This window comes from Oncorhynchus masou, chromosome 33 (assembly GCF_036934945.1).
Source record: "Oncorhynchus masou masou isolate Uvic2021 chromosome 33, UVic_Omas_1.1, whole genome shotgun sequence".
Taxonomy (NCBI): Eukaryota; Metazoa; Chordata; class Actinopteri; order Salmoniformes; family Salmonidae; genus Oncorhynchus; species Oncorhynchus masou.
The window spans coordinates 46,713,740-46,730,275 of record NC_088244.1 but is presented as its reverse complement, the minus strand read 5'-3'; the positions used below and the strand labels follow the sequence as shown (position 1 = coordinate 46,730,275).

The window sequence follows — 16,536 nt, the reverse complement described above, 5'->3', positions numbered from 1 at the left end:
GTTATATCCTTCCTGTTTGGACCTGTCCGGGGGTGTCCTTGGATGGGGCCACAGTGTCTCCTGACCCCTCCTGTCTCAGCCTCCAGTATTTATGCTGCAGTAGTTTATGTGTCGGGGGGCTGGGTCAGTTTGTTATATCTGGAGTACTTCTCCTGTCCTATTCGGTGTCCTGTGTGAATCTAAGTGTATGTTCTCTAATTCTCTCCTTCTCTCTCTCTTTCTCTCTCTCGGAGGACCTGCGCCCTAGGACCATGCCCCAGGACTACCTGACATGATGACTCCTTGCTGTCTCCAGTCCACCTGGCTGTGCTGCTGCTCCAGTTTCAACTGTTCTGCCTTATTATTATTCAACCATGCTGGTCATTTATGAACATTTGAATATCTTGGCCATGTTCTGTTATAATCTCCACCCGGCACAGCCAGAAGAGGACTGGCCACCCCACATAGCCTGGTTCCTCTCTAGGTTTCTTCCTAGGTTTTGGCCTTTCTAGGGAGTTTTTCCTAACCACCGTGCTTCTACACCTGCATTGCTTGCTGTTTGGGGTTTTAGGCTGGGTTTCTGTACAGCACTTTGAGATATCAGCTGATGTACGAAGGGCTATATAAATACATTTGATTTGATTTGAAAACTTAGCCTTCACAGAATAACACCTGAGAAAAAAGATACATAAGAATAACAAAACTACTTTTAGTAGATCAAATAGAAAACATGGAGAAGTAGTCTTTACAGCACAGGGAAATGTAAATAATGAAAGACTGGGCTAATGTCCAAAGAAGGTCTTTGCCTCCAACTAATGGGGAAAATGAAATGCACACTGATTACCATATGCCGTTTATCCTCCTCTATCCAGGGTGTCCAACCACGATTCTTCTTCTCCACAATCTGATGTGAAAGAAAATATTATGTATTTACCTGTTTCGTTTAATATTAATAGTTAACAATTAATATGCTTAATTAAATAAGGTTAATAGAAATAAGGTTAGAAATAAGGTTAATAGAAATAAGGTTAATAGAAATAAGGTTAGAAATAAGGTTAATAGAAATAAGGTTAATAGAAATACGGTTAGAAATAAGGTTAATAGAAATAAGGTTAATAGAAATAAGGTTCATAGAAATAATGTTAATAGAAATAAGGTTAATAGAAATAAGGTTAGAAATAAGGTTAATAGAAATGAGGTTAGAAATAAGGTTCCTAGAAATAAGGTTAATAGAAATAAGGTTAATAGAAATAACGTTAATAGAAATAACGTTAATAGAAATAACGTTAATAGAAATGAGGTTAGAAATAAGGTTAATAGAAATAAGGTCAATAGAAATAACGTTAATAGAAATAAGGTTAATGGAAATAAGGTTAGAAATAAGCTTAATAGAAATAAGGTTAATAGAAATAAGGTTAGAAATAAGGTTAATAGAAATTGGGTTGGAAATAAGGTTAATAGAAATAACGTTAATAGAAATAAGCTTAATAGAAATAAGGTTAGAAATAAAGTTAATAGAAATAAGGTTGATAGAAATAAGGTTAATAGAAATAAGGTTAATAGAAATAAGGTTAGAAATAAGCTTAATAGAAATAAGGTTAATAGAAATAACGTTAATAGAAATAAGGTTAGAAATAAGGTTAATAGAAATTGTGTTGGAAATAAATTTAATAGAAAAGGTTAATAGAAATAAGGTTAGAAATAAAGTTAATAGAAATAAGGTTAATAGAAATAAGGTTAATAGAAATAAGGTTAGAAATAAAGTTAATAGAAATAAGGTTAATAGAAATAAGGTTAATAGAAATAAGGTTAGAAATAAGGTTAATAGAAATAAGGTTAATAGAAATAAGGTTTGAAATCAGGTTAATAGAAATAAGGTTAATAGAAATGAGGTTAATAGAAATAAGGTTAGAAATAAGGTTAATAGGAATAAGGTTAGAAATAAGGTTCCTAGAAATAAGGTTAATAGAAATAAGGTTAGAAATAAGGTTCCTAGAAATAAGGTTAATAGAAATAAGGTTAATAGAAATAACGTTAATAGAAATAACGTAAATAGAAATAACGTTAATAGAAATGAGGTTAGAAATAACGTTAATAGAAATAAGGTTATAAATAAGGTTAATAGAAATAAGGTTAGAAATAAGCTTAATAGAAATAAGGTTAATAGAAATAACGTTAATAGAAATAAGGTTAGAAATAAGGTTAATAGAAATTGGGTTGGAAATAAATTTAATAGAAATAAGGTTAATAGAAATAAGGTTAGAAATAAAGTTAATAGAAATAAGGTTAGAAATAAGGTTAATAGAAATAAGGTTAATAGAAATAAGGTTAGAAATAAAGTTAATAGAAATAAGGTTAATAGAAATAAGGTTAGAAATAAGCTTAATAGAAATAAGGTTAGAAATAAGGTTAGAAATAAGGTTAATAGAAATTGGGTTGGAAATAAATTTAATAGAAATAAGGTTAATAGAAATAAGGTTAGAAATAAAGTTAATAGAAATAAGGTTAGAAATAAGGTTAATAGAAATAAGGTTAATAGAAATAAGGTTAGAAATAAGCTTAATAGAAATAAGGTTAATAGAAATAAGGTTAATAGAAATAAGGTTAGAAATCAGGTTAATAGAAATAAGGTTAATAAAAACGAGGTTAATAGAAATAAGGTTAATAAAAACGAGGTTAATAGAAATAAGGTTAGAAATAAGGTTAATAGCAATAAGGTTAATAGGAATAAGGTTAGAAATAAGGTTAATAGAAATAAGGTTAGAAATAAGGTTAATAGAAATAAGGTTAGAAATAAGGTTAATAGAAATAAGGTTAGAAATAAGGTTAATAGAAATAAGGTTAATAGAAAATAGGTTAATAGAAATAAGGTTAGAAATAAGGTTACTAGAAATAAGGTTAGAAATAAGGTTAATAGAAATAAGGTTAGAAATAAGGTTAATAGAAATAAGGTTAGAAATAAGGTTAATGAAATATGTTTAGAAATAAGGTTCAGGAAATAAGGTTAGAAATAAGGTTAATAGAAATAAGGTTAGAAATAAGCTTAATAGAAATAAGGTTAATAAAAATAACGTTAATAGAAATAAGTTTAATAGAAATAAGGTGAGAACTAAGGTTAATAGAAATAAGGTTAATATAAATAAGGTTAGAAATAAGGTTAGAAATAAGGTTAATAGAAATAAGGTTAATAGAAATAAGGTTCATGAAATAAGTTTAGAAATAAGGTTCAGGAAATAAGGTTAGAAATAAGGTTAATAAAAATAAGGTTAATAGAAATAAGGTTAGAAATAAGGTTAATAGAAATAAGGTTAGAAATAAGGTTCAGGAAATAAGGTTAGAAATAAGGTTAATAGAAATAAGGTTAGAAATAAGGTTAATGAAATCAATAACTTTCTAACATCAGATAACGTTCATATATTAGCCATTTCTGAGACTCACTTAGATAATTAATTTGATGATACAGCAGTAGCAATACAAGGATATAATATCTGTAGAAGAGACAGAAATTCTTATGGGGAAGTGTTGCTGAATATATTAAGAGCCATATCCCTGTAATGCTTAGAAAATATGGCAAGTGTTATTGAAGTACTGAGGTTTCAGGTTCACTTGGCACATCTAAAGCCTTTTCTTTAGGGGTGTTGAAATAGGCCACCAAGTGCTAACAGTCAGTATCTAAATAATATGTGTAAAATGCTTGATAGTGTATGTGATGTTAACAGAGAGGTCTACTTTCTTGGAGACCTGAATATTAACTCGTTTTCATTAATCTATCCACTCAAAAAGGAAGCTTCTCACTGTAACCAGTGTCTGTAATCTGGTTCAGGTTATTAATCAACCTACCACGCTGTTTACAAACACTACAGGAACAAGATCATCCACATGTATTGATCACATTTTTACTAATACTGCAGAACTTTGTTCTAAAGCTGTATCCGTTACTATTGGATGCAGTGATCACAATACAGTGGCTATATCCAGGAAAGACAAAGTTCCAACAGCTGGGCCTAAAGTAGTGTATCAGAGATTATACAAAAGATTTTGCTGTGACTCTTATGTGGATCATGTAAAAAATATTTGTTGGTCTGATGTGATTAATAAGGAGCATCCAGACACTGCACTTGGTGAATTTATGAAATTGCTTCTTCTAATTATTGATAAACGTGCACCTGTTAAGAAACTGACTGTTAGAACTGTTAAAGCTCCATGGATTGATGAGAAATTTAAAAACTGTATGGTTGAAAGAGATGGGGGCAAAAGGAGTGGTTCATAAGTCTGGCTACACATCAGACTGGCTGTCTTACTGAAAATTTAGAAATGATGTGACGAAACTCAACAAAAAGAAGAAGAAATTGTAAATTACAGTTGAATTCGGAAGTTTAGATATATCTTAGCCAATTACATTTAAACTCAGTTTTTCACAATTCCTGACATTTAATCCAAGTAAAAATTTCCTGTATTCAGTCAGTTAGGATCACCACCTTATGTTAAGAATAAGAAATGTCAGAATAATAGTAGAGAGAATGATTTATTACAGCTTTTATTTCTTTCATCACTCAATTAGTATTTGGTAGTATTGGCTTTAAATTTATCTTGGGACAAACGTTTCGGGTAGCCTTCCACAAGCTTCCCACAATAAGTTGGGTGAATTTTGGCCCATTCCTCCTAACAGAGCCCGTGTAACCGAGTCAGGTTTGTAGACCTCTTTGCTCGCACACACATTTTCAGTTCTGCCCACAACTTTTCCATAGGATTGAGGCCAAGGCTTTGTGATGGCAACTCCAATACCTTGACTTTGTTGTCCTTTAAGCCATTTTGCCACAAATTTGGAAGTATGCTTAGCGTCATTGTTCATTTGGAAGACCCATTTTTGACCAAGCTTTAACTTTCTGACTGATGTCTTGAGATGTTGCTTCAATGTATCCACATAATTGTCCTCATGATGCCATCTATTTTGTGAAGTGCACCAGTCCCTCCTGCAGCAAAGCACCCCCACAACATGATGCTGCCACCCCCGTGCTTCACGTTTGGGATGGTGTTCTTCGGCTTGCAAGCCTCCCCCTTTTTCCTCCAAACATAGCGATGGTCATTATGGCCAAACAATTCTATTTTTGTTTCATCAGACCAGAAGACATTTCTCCAAAAAGTATGATCTTTGTCCCCATGTGTGGTTGCAAACCATAGTCTGTTTTTTTTATGGAGGTTTTGGAGCAGTGGCTTCTTCCTTGCTGAGTTGCCTTTCAGGTTATGACGATATAGGACTCGTTTTACTGTGGATATACATAATTTTGTACCCGTTTCCTCCAGCATCTTCACAAGGTCCTTTGCTGTTGTTCTGGGATTGTTTGCACTTTTCGCACCAAAGTACGTTAATCTCTGGAAGACACAACGCATCTCCTTCCTGAGTGGTATGACGACTGCGTGGCCCATGGTGTTTATACTTGTGTACTATTGTTTGAACAGATGAATGTGGTACCTTCAGGCATTTGGAAATTGCTCGCAAGGATTAACCAGAATCTTTTTCTGAGGTCTTGGCTGATTTCGTTTGATTTTCCCATGATATCAAGCAAAGTGGCACTGAGTTTGAAGGTATGCCTTGAAATACATCCACAGGCACCCCTCCAATTGACTCAAATGATGTCAATTAGCCTATCAGAAACTTCTAAAGCCATGACATCTTTTTCTGGAATTTTCCAAGCTGTTTAAAGGCCCAGTCAACTTAGTGTATGTAAACTTCTGACCCACTGGAATTCTGATACAGTGACTTTTAAGTAAAATAATCTATCTGTAAACAATTGTTGGAAAAATTACTTGTGTCATTGTCACACACTGACCATAGAGAGCTATTTATTCTCTGTTGGTTGGGGCGTGATAGTGACTAGGGTGGGTCATCTAGGCGATTAATGGTTTATGTTGGCCTGGTATGGTTCCCAATCCGAGACAGCCGTTTATCGTTGCGGCTTGGTCTACCCTTTATGACGATCATGACAGAAGATCCCACCAACAACGGACCAAGCAGCGGGCCTGGTAGATAATGGCATCCTGGTCTGTGGAGGAGATTAGGGAGAGAACATCCTGGACTTGGGACAACATAATAGCAGGAGAGAAGAGCCTGCCATGGAGGCAGGCGGAAGCAGCGAGGGACAGTGACAAAGTCAGGGAGGTAAGCCACAGAAACTCCAATAATTGTGTTTTTTGGGGGGGGGGGGGACTTGGAGCAGTCGGCGGTGCCGAGGAGTGAACCAGAGTCAGGCTGGGAGAAGAAGGAGAATTTGGCGGAGAGAGAAATGGGAGAGCTGTTGAGTTGGGGAGGATGCACAGATTTGGAATAAAGGAACTTGTTGTCAGTTTGGTGCCAGCTCCCTGTACTCGTCCTGAGAAGTTTGTTAAAGTTCCGGAACAATTGATGCCGGCTATACACACTAGGTCTCCAGTGCACCTTCACAACCCACTACGTCCTGTGCCAACTCCTCGCACTCTCCCTCAAGTGCGCTTTCCCAGTCAGGTGTTTCCTGTTCCTGCTCCTCACACTCTCCCTCAAGTGCGTGTCCCCAGTCAGGTCCGTCCTGTTCCTGCTCCTCGCACTCGCCCTGAGGTGCGTGTCACCAGCCCGGTGCCACCTGTACCGGTCCCACGCATCAGGCCTCCAGTGCGCCTCCACAGTCCAGAGCTTCCGGCGACAGTTCCCAGTCCACAGCTTCCGGTGACAGTTCCCAGTCCACAGCTTCCGGCGAGTTCCCAGTCCACAGCTTCCGGCGACAGTTCAGTCCGAAACCTCCAATGACGTTTCACAGTCCAGAACCTCCAGCGACAGTCCACAGTCCGGAACCTCCAACGACGGTCTACAGTCCGGAACTTCCTGAGATGGTCTACAGTCCGGAACCTCCTGAGGCGGTCTACAGTCCGGCACCTCCTGAGACGGTCAGCGGTCCAGCACCTCCTGAGACGGTCTACAGTCCGGAACCTCCTGAGACTGTCAGCGGTCCAGCACCTCCTGAGACGGTCCGCGGTCCAGCACCTCCTGAGACGGTCAGCGGTCCAGCACCTCCTGAGACGGTCTGCGGTCCAGAGCCTTCAGCAGGGGTTCTCAGTCCAGAGTCTCCTGCAACGATCTACGGTCTGGTTCCCCCAGCGGCGGCACAAGGTCCGGTTCATCTTGCAACGATCCCCGCACCAGAGCCGCCATGGAGAAAGACGTTATATCTGCTCATGGTAGTGGGTACTTCACCCTTCACCTGAGCCACCACCGACGATAGATGCCCACCCATGTAAGTGTTTTCACACGTGAGCACTGGGTGTAGGTAATCGGTAAATGAGTGTGGCATTTGGAATGGCAGTATTTCCAAATGAAACACAAGACCTGTTAGTTTTGAATGATGTGTCTAATGTAGAGACCTGTGTTTAGTGTTTTGCAAGAAGTGTGTTTTACAATTGCAAACTGAGTGTAATGCAGATGATGTGCTTGCAGTTTTGCAGACTTGGTCTGGAGATTAGGTACATGAGTTAATGGTTTCACTGAGTGTGCTTCAAGTACCACTTTTAGTGTCTGAGCGATTGTAAAAAACTGTAATGACAAACTCGTATGCCACCTGTAAATACGAATACAATTGTGAAATTACAAGCCTAGTTGGTTTAGCCAAAGAAAAAGCCAGCAACCTTCCCGCTAGCCATGATTGGCTGAGATAATGAGTGGGCTGAACATGCCGAGTGATGAATTCAGATTGGTCTGCAATGTAGCATGGCTGTCTATAACATGATCTGGTCAGTATGTGTAGGTAATCCTTTCCAACGCAGCTTTTTTGAAAGATATCACGTAGTTGAACAGCATAAGTGTTGCTCGCACTTTCTGGAGGACCGAGTTTTGAAATCAGTGGAATTAGAGTATGATCACTTAGGAGTAGGAGAAAATGCTGGTGTTTGACTGCAAATATGCAGATGGAGTAAAAAAGAGAACACACAAAAGGCTGTTGTATAAAACACCTGTCTCCGGATCACATCTTCAAACTAAGGGCAACCATGGCCTCTGTGACAGAGAGGGAGAAGTGTCCATCCATGTATATGGGTAAGATAGTCTAGCTAGCTACATTTTCAGATATTACAAGTTTCTGATTTTGTCAGAAAGTAGTTTTGATTTCAAGGTAAAGTATACTGTTAGCTAGCTAGCTAACGTCACGTGTAGGATCTGGGTAGTTATATTGTTTGTCTCTTAGAGCCATTTCCATTGCTAGTTGAACCTGTTTGGTTTGCTACCTGCAGATTCATGCAGGGTAGTAACGTTATCAATTGCGATTATGGTTCATTGTTTATCTTGCTACATGTCTAAACAAAACACTCCACTATGCAAGTAAACATTTCAATAGAATGTTCATAATGTCATTGCGACAACTGTCGATAGACGTAGCTGGTAAATTCACTCTGGCTATCTACTCCGATTTCAGAGCACTCTCATCTGAGTGTGCCAGAGCGCAGAATAACTGAGGAATTTACAAACACTCAACACCCGTTGAATATGTCAGTAAACAAAAAAAACGTCATTCAGTTGTGACTGACCTCCTTGATTCGGTCTTATATATCAAATGGTATTATTGAAATGGTATTATTTACATTGGATAAAAGCAGAGACAGAGATACAAAATTGTATATCATACACTGCTTTTGAGGAACAATGGGAAAGTTATTCTGCTTTGAAAGTGTGTATCCTCAATTGGAGAAAATGTCCTTTTATTGTTTTGTTGCCTACTGAAGAGCTCTTCTTTGTCTACACCCATTCAGCATGGTTCAAACCATCGCAAGCTTTCGCCCCCACCCAAACCCTCACCATTTTACTCGCCCTAGCAGAGCTGAATAGGCTGTGTTCATCTTATCCAGAGCGTTGGTGACTAACTTTGCTGCTGGCAACAATTTAATTATGCTTTTTGGCCGGCGTTTACTGACACCAGCCATATTCAACGGGTGTTGAGCGTTTGTAAATTCATCAGGTATTCTGCGCTCTGGCACTCAGATGAGAGTGCTTTGAAATCAGACTGAATTTACTAAGTTCTTGTATTTGTTTGTAAGTGTCTTTTTATAAATCTTGTTTGATTAATATGTATAAAGTCTGGTAGGACTATTGCCATTCTGTTGATTATGAGTTTCGTTGTTGTTTTATTGTACAATTTATTAAATGTGCGGTTCTGCAGGGGACTCTCTCGATTTTCTTGGTTTTAATATAACTTAAATAACTATTTGATACTTGGAAGGACTGAATTGAGTGACATGTGTGTCATCATTTCAGTAAATAGGGGTGCTCCTTTGTCCCAGACTGTCAAATAAGATTTTATGGGAAAGCCATCCATACATGCTGCTTTTCTCCGTGCAAATGTTATAACAGTGTATGATATTCTATTTCTATTTTGTGTGATTATTTTTTGTCTGCTGCTAGTTGTTTTAGGGTTGAGTCTAAGAAGCCTGTAGGATCAGTACAACTGTTTAATTCTGATTTATATACATTTTCATAGAAGCTTTTAAAAATGGTATTAATTGTTGTTTCTAATTAAAGCATTTGTAACCTTTTAAAATAAACTGGTTTGGCATTATTGAGTCTATTCATTTTGTGAGGGCTGCAAGCTATCAGGTTTATTTTACATTGAATAGTATCCTTTATTTGAGTTTAATCTGTTGGCTCTCTTCAAAAGTAAAATGTAATATCCTTGCTTAAGTTCAGACATTCTATTTTCTTCTTTACTTTGTAAAGATGTGTTATTGGCTTTTTCTAAAATAGGAATGTATTTAAATGTCTAATTCAGATTTGACTTTTGCCGAGTATGAGATTATCATTCCTCTAATAACAATCCTGTATACGCAAACTGGGATCTGTGTTTTGGGAGGGGAATATTGATGTGACTGAGTCTCTGTCCCAGCTCTCTTGAGAGAATGTACTGAAGCTGTCATCCAAGTTATGTGTTGGAGACCTAGGTTGTAGTGAGTATTGATCCCTGGGCTGGCCGTACATCATAAGCTGCAGTCCACCTCTTCCATGCAGAGCACTGAAGAGCCATGGTGGAGAATGTGGCAGAGGTGTTGTCTGCTGGTCATCCCACTTTACAATCAATGATAGTAGTTGCACCTTCAGATGTCCCTTGTTTCATCCTATTTTCTTCAGCCCTGGCACAAGGCTGTGCACAAATGCCTCATCTTCATCCTCTGAGGTAGAAGCAGAAGGGATTGGTTTCCTGACAAACGCAGGCAGCTCTCAATCCATATCTTGATGGTTGACCTTCTGTTTATTTTTCTTGGCTGCCAGTCTTGAGCCATGTCTGTAGTGGTTGGTATTGACTGTTGTTCAGGCATCTGAAGCACAGGGTCATGGCTCGGGGGGGCCCACGTCGTCCTCAGTGTCATCAGGCTCCACAAGTTGTGACTGAGGTGAATCAGCATTTGCAAGACCGTGGTTGCCTCGAGTGGAAAATAGGTCAGCATAAAAATAAAAAGTAAAATGTGTTTAAGTAAAATTTAGAACCCTCAGCTCAGGCTCAATTAATCATATTTCTCAAATCTGAGCCACAATGTCTAACACTGCTTGTTTTCATAATTCCTCCATAATAAGGAACTGATTCATAATCTATAGGCCTATATAATCACTAATTCAGAAATGGGACACCAGTTGACATTAATCAATCAAGTAGTTACTTGTCGGTAGGAAATAAGGCCAGCAATACTGCAGAACTTTAGGTTTGGAATTCAGTGCAATCAATTCAAAGGTGTATAACTTACCTTTTTGGGTGGACGTAAGGTATCAAGAATGATAACATTTTCATTTATCTCCATTCTTTCTGATTGGTTCACCAGGTCCGATAAATTGGCCCTTACAAAAAAAGATTGCAGTTTTGAAACAGCAGTAAAAATGCAGTAGCTGCATTCGACTGTGGTATTTTGGACAAAGCAATTGCAGAATAACTACAGTGAACTGCCGTTATACTGCAGTTACACTGCAAAATTACTGTATTAAACAAGTATTTGCAGCATACTGCAGTTATATTGCAGTGTACTGCTGTTATACTACACTCTGACTGCAATCTTTTTTAATAAATGGGGCCTTCCGTAGATGCCTTAAAGTGTCACAGAGGGACTTCCATCTGGTTTTGCGCAATTCAACATCTATGAAGAGTAAAATATACATGAATGCTAACCAATAGCAAAACATTTATTTTGTCATTACAGGTACTTGGCATCTGGAGACTCTATTTGCAACCTGGCCTTTACCTATCGTCTTGGATTCCAGACAGTGTCTCAGTGTATTATGGAGACCTGTGAGGCCATATAAAGGAGGATGCTGGCAACCTATCTGCCACGACCCACTGAGGAAACCTGTATCACATCCGACATTCCATAGGGCCGGGGTAGGCAGTCAGTGTAAATAACAATGTGTTCTTAACTGACTTGTTAAATGAAGGTTAAATAAAGAGTCAAACTTCTCAAGAGTTTAGTATTTACTTTATTGCTACTATTCTAACTCACAAGTAAGCATTTAACGGCAATGTCTACACCTGTTGGATTCGGCGCATGTGACAAATAAAATGTGATTTGAGAGGTACATCATTTTAAAGGACTAGTAACTGTCGAGCTCTAGTAGGTCGTTTCATCGTACGACTCAATATCGCCACCTTACAGGCCGTTGGGCTATACATGCCAGTGAGAGTTTCTTTGACTGTGTTTATAAAACGTGAAAATCAGAAAGATCTTAATCTATATATTTATTCTAGAAACGTTTGCATACAATATAAGCTACAGTAGATAAACTAAACGACCTACCTTGACCACCTCACACACGTGGTGGTGTCTTCTTCAGTGTGTCCAATCGATTCGCCATGGTGGATGAAAATCTGCGCATATTTTCCTGGGGGGAACCATTAGAAGCACAAGAGATGTTTACGCCGGACTTTGAAATCGAAGCACACGGAACACGAAAAAAATAAGACAAACAGTTTCGCAGGCTAACACGGTAATAGTGGATGAGGGATCTTACTTTTCTTTATTTGCCCATAAACTATCGTAAAATGTTATTTTTGGCACTCAATTGAATTCTTTCACTTCAGCAAGAAAACTTAATTTTGTTACTTTGGCCATTTTACCAAGCGAACTGCGGTGCAGCCAGCGACAAACATGAACGTTGATACTCCACAGCCAGTCATGACAGGGGGCTCTTCAAATTCCTCGACATCCAATAATTGCCTCACTAACAACAATGCAGCAATTAACGTCAGCAGCATACCCTCGGTTGCCATAAGTAATTGTAAGTATTCAGACGAGTTTTGAGGTTATGAACAGCTTTATGAGCTGGCTTAATACATGGTTCCACCAATTAATGGTCTACTGTAGCTAGGCTAGAACTTTTGTCGAAATTGTTTAAGTACAGGAGCCCACACCATATAGCACTGTGCAGAACTGGAGAACCATCTTAGAGATAGTCCTGTTCATTGCTTGCTGCTTTGTGAAACGCCGGCTTAGACCACTGCTGGACCTTGGCTATCAAAATCTTAGCTACAGTTAGAAAGATATTAAACCATGCATTTCTCTTTATTTGTTTCAGCCCCAATCACCGCTGCCATGGCCACACCATCTGGTACATCCGTGTCCAACGGCGTGTATGTGCCTAGTGGCATTGCCAACGGCGATGTGAAGCCTGTAATTACAACCACACCACTGGCTGACTTTCTTATGCAATTGGAGGACTACACTCCTACAGTGAGTCAAACCCCCTTAATTGGAGTAATCTTTGTTTCAAAAATATACAAATGTACATGACTTTTTTCACATACCTAGGCTGACGTCAACAGTCGCTTGGTCCATATACATAATGCATATTTGGGTTATGTAGTTAACAGGTGCCTCTGATTCACTTAGCATGTAAATGTCCTCTGGTGTCTATTGTGAGATGCTAGTGTACCAAAAAAAAAAACTAATTGCAATGACTTCAGTTCAACCTCTACCATGTTTTTGCCAGATCCCTGATGCAGTGACAGGCTACTATCTCAACCGGGCTGGCTTTGAGGCATCTGATCCGCGAATGTAAGCATGCCTCTTAGCTCCTTAACTGCCAAGAGTCCTCTCCCATCTATTTCAGCTTTTACACCAGTTCAATTCAATATTAACTCACGTGAGCGCCAAACGTGAACATTATTTATGTCCATCATTTTCAGAATCCGTCTAGTCTCCCTCGCGGCTCAGAAGTTCATCTCAGACATTGCTAACGATGCCCTGCAGCACTGTAAAATGAAGGGAACTGCCTCGGGGAGCTCCAGGAACAAGACAAAGGTTAGTACATTTCTAACCTAACGTTGCAGGTGTAAAAGAAACACATGAGCAGCGTTTCTTTCTTACTGGTCCAGACGAGAGAGAGAGAAACGGTCGGGGGAGGTTCTCTTCTGCCCTGTTCAGCCAATCCAGTAAATGTTAAGATGAAGTGTCGCCTTGGTTAATGTCTCCCCAAAAAAAGTCTTACCAAATCAAAATCAAATCAAATTTATTTATATAAGCCCTTTGAACATCAGCTGATATCTCAAAGTGCTGTACAGAAACCCAGCATAAAACCCCAAACAGCAAGCAATGCAGGTGTAGAAGCACGGTGGCTAGGAAAAACTCCCTAGAAAGGCCAAAACCTTGGAAGAAACCTAGAGAGGAACCAGGAAATGAGGGGTGGCCAGTCCTCTTCTGGCTGTGCCGGGTGGAGATTATAACAGAACATGGCCAACATGTTCAAATGTTCATAAATGACTAGCATGGTCGAATAATAATAAGGCAGAACAGTTGAAACTGGAGCAGCAGCACGGCCAGGTGGACTGGGGACAGCAAGGAGTCATCATGCCCGGTAGTCCTGGGGCATGGTCCTAGGGCTCAGGTCCTCTGAGAGAGAGAGAGAAGGAGAGAATTAGAGAACGTACACTTAGATTCACACAGGACACCGAATAGGACAGGAGAAGTACTCCAGATATAACAAACTGACCCTAGCCCCCCGACACAAACTACTGCAGCATAAATACTGGAGGCTGAGACAGGAGGGGTCAGGAGACACTGTGGCCCCATCCGAGGACACCCCCGGACAGGGCCAAACAGGAAGGATATAACCCCACCCACTTTGCCAAAGCACAACCCCCACACCACTAGAGGGATATCTTCAACCACCAACTTAACATCCTGAGACAAGGCTGAGTATAGCCCACAAAGATCTCCGCCATGGCACAACCCAAGGGGGGGCGCCAACCCAGACAGGATGACCACATCAGTGAATTAACCCACTCAGGTGACGCACCCCTTCCAGGGACGGCATGAGAGAGCCCCAGTAACCCAGTGACTCAGCCCCTGTAATGGGGTTAGAGGCAGAGAATCCCAGTGGAAAGAGGGGAACCGGCCAGGCAGAGAAAGCAAGGGCGGTTCGTTGCTCCAGAGCCTTTCCGTTCACCTTCCCACTCCTGTGCCAGACTACACTCAATCATATGACCCACTGAAGAGATGAGTCTCCAGCAAAGACTTAAAGGTTGAGACCGAGTTTGCGTCTCTGACATGGGTAGGCAGACCGTTCCATAAAAATGGAGCTCTATAGGAGAAAGCCCTGCCTCCAGCTGTTTGCTTAGAAATTCTAGGGACAATTAGGAGGCCTGCGTCTTGTGACCATAGCGTACGTGTAGGTATGTACGGCAGGACCAAATCAGAGAGATAGGTAGGAGCAAGCCCATGTAATGCTTTGTAGGTTAGCAGTAAAACCTTGAAATCAGCCCTTGCTTTGACAGGAAGCCAGTGTAGGGAGGCTAGCACTGGAGTAATATGATACATTTTTTTGGTTCGTGTCAGGATTCGAGCAGCCATATTTAGCACTAACTGAAGTTTATTTAGTGCTTTAGCCGGAAAGTAGAGCATTGCAGTTGTCTAACTTAGAAGTGACAAAAGCATGGATTAATTTTTCTGCATCATTTTTGGACAGAAAGTGTCTGATTTTTGCAATGTTACATAGATGCTGTCCTTGAAAAGGTCTTGATATGTTCTTCAAAAGAGAGATCACGGTCCAGAGTAACGCCGAGGTCCTTCACAGTTTTATTTGAGACGACTGTACAACCATTAAGATTAATTGTCAGATTCAACAGAAGATCTCTTTGTTTCTTGGGACCTAGAACAAGCATCTCTGTTTTGTCCGAGGCTCTTTTTCCATTTCCCATGAAATGAACACATGAACGAACTGTTGTTAATGTGAGATGCACAGAATGATTCATGCACAAGTATGAATGCTGTTTGTATCTTTTTGATTGATTTCTCACTCTGTCCTCCCACCTCTTTCCTCCCAAAGCAGGACAAGAAGTACACACTGACCATGGAGGACCTCTCCCCTGCCCTTTCTGAGTATGGCATCAACGTAAAGAAACCTCATTACTTCACATAGGAAATTGGTCTTACACAGTTGCAACCCCCTATGATCATGGTTCAGATGTCAGTAGAATATTAATTGCAGTCACTGTTCTGTTTATTTTTAAGTAGGGCATACTTTGCTTCATGTGGAATTTTGATCTTGTACTATTTTATTGATACAAATAAAATGTTAAACAATGACTTATTTCGGACTTTTTGCTTTGTTGCCTTTTCGTTTATGTAGTCTGGTGATAACAAGGGGAAGAGTTGTTGGTAAAATATTTATCAGGATGGTGTAACAGTACTAAAAATAGTATTTAACCTTAGGTTGAGTGTGGGCAGTCGGTAAGAGAGTGTCTTTTTGTAGGCACTAACTCCCCCATGGTTCGTTGGACAAAGCCTATGAAGAAAATGAATGGTGTTTTTGGATAAATGCTGAAAATAAGGTCTGTGGTATACAGAGGCTTAGGAGATTTTATACATTTTGTTTAATGAGAATCTTAATCGGCTAACATCACATTTTGTGAATTGAAGAATTTATGTAATAATAAAAAAATGACAAAGCCTTCATAATTCATGAAGGTCATGTTAAACTGACTGCTATTACATCATAGCCCAAAACTTATAAGATCTATGCCTGTAACTTCAGACCTTATTTTAGGCGTTCATATCGAAACTGTTCTTTCACCATTCATTTGTTTCACATGGCTGAAGAAACCAGAGGTAACTTATTTCCGGGTTTTAGGACGACAAGTTGGCCAACTCTATATTTGTAATGGTTTTATTTCAAACTTTTTTAACAAATCAAAAACTGAAAAATTTGGCGTGCAAAATGATTCAGCCCCCCTTAAGTTAATACTTTGTAGCGCCACCTTTTGCTGCGATTACAGCTGTAAGTCGCTTGGGGTATTACATTTACATTTACGTCATTTAGCAGACGCTCTTATCCAGAGCGACTTACAAATTGGTGAATTCACCTTCTGACATCAGTGGAACAGCCACTTTACAATAGTGCATCTAAATCATTTAAGGGGGGGGGTGAGAAGGATTACTTTATCCTATCCTAGGTATTCCTTGAAGAGGTGGGGTTTCAGGTGTCTCCGGAAGGTGGTGATTGACTCCGCTGTCCTGGCGTCGTGAAGGAGTTTGTTCCACCATTGGGGGCCAGAGCCGCGAACAGTTTTG

General features: G+C 39.5%; 1 protein-coding gene across 2 annotated transcripts; it reads left to right on the top strand.

Moving 5' to 3' along the window:
• The first annotated feature begins 11,887 nt into the window (after positions 1 to 11,887).
• Positions 11,888 to 15,552, top strand: LOC135527412 (transcription initiation factor TFIID subunit 10-like). 2 transcript variants are annotated; one of them, XM_064955947.1, is made up of 5 exons: positions 11,888 to 12,247; positions 12,545 to 12,699; positions 12,959 to 13,023; positions 13,155 to 13,269; positions 15,296 to 15,552. In XM_064955947.1, the coding sequence occupies exons 1-5, from the start codon at positions 12,118 to 12,120 to the stop codon at positions 15,383 to 15,385; spliced, it is 555 nt and encodes a 184-aa protein (XP_064812019.1). In that variant the 5' UTR covers positions 11,888 to 12,117; the 3' UTR covers positions 15,386 to 15,552. The 2 variants fall into 2 exon arrangements, with proteins under 2 accessions (XP_064812019.1, XP_064812018.1); XM_064955946.1 differs by having other exon boundaries at positions 15,293 to 15,552.
• The last annotated feature ends 984 nt before the right edge of the window (positions 15,553 to 16,536 follow it).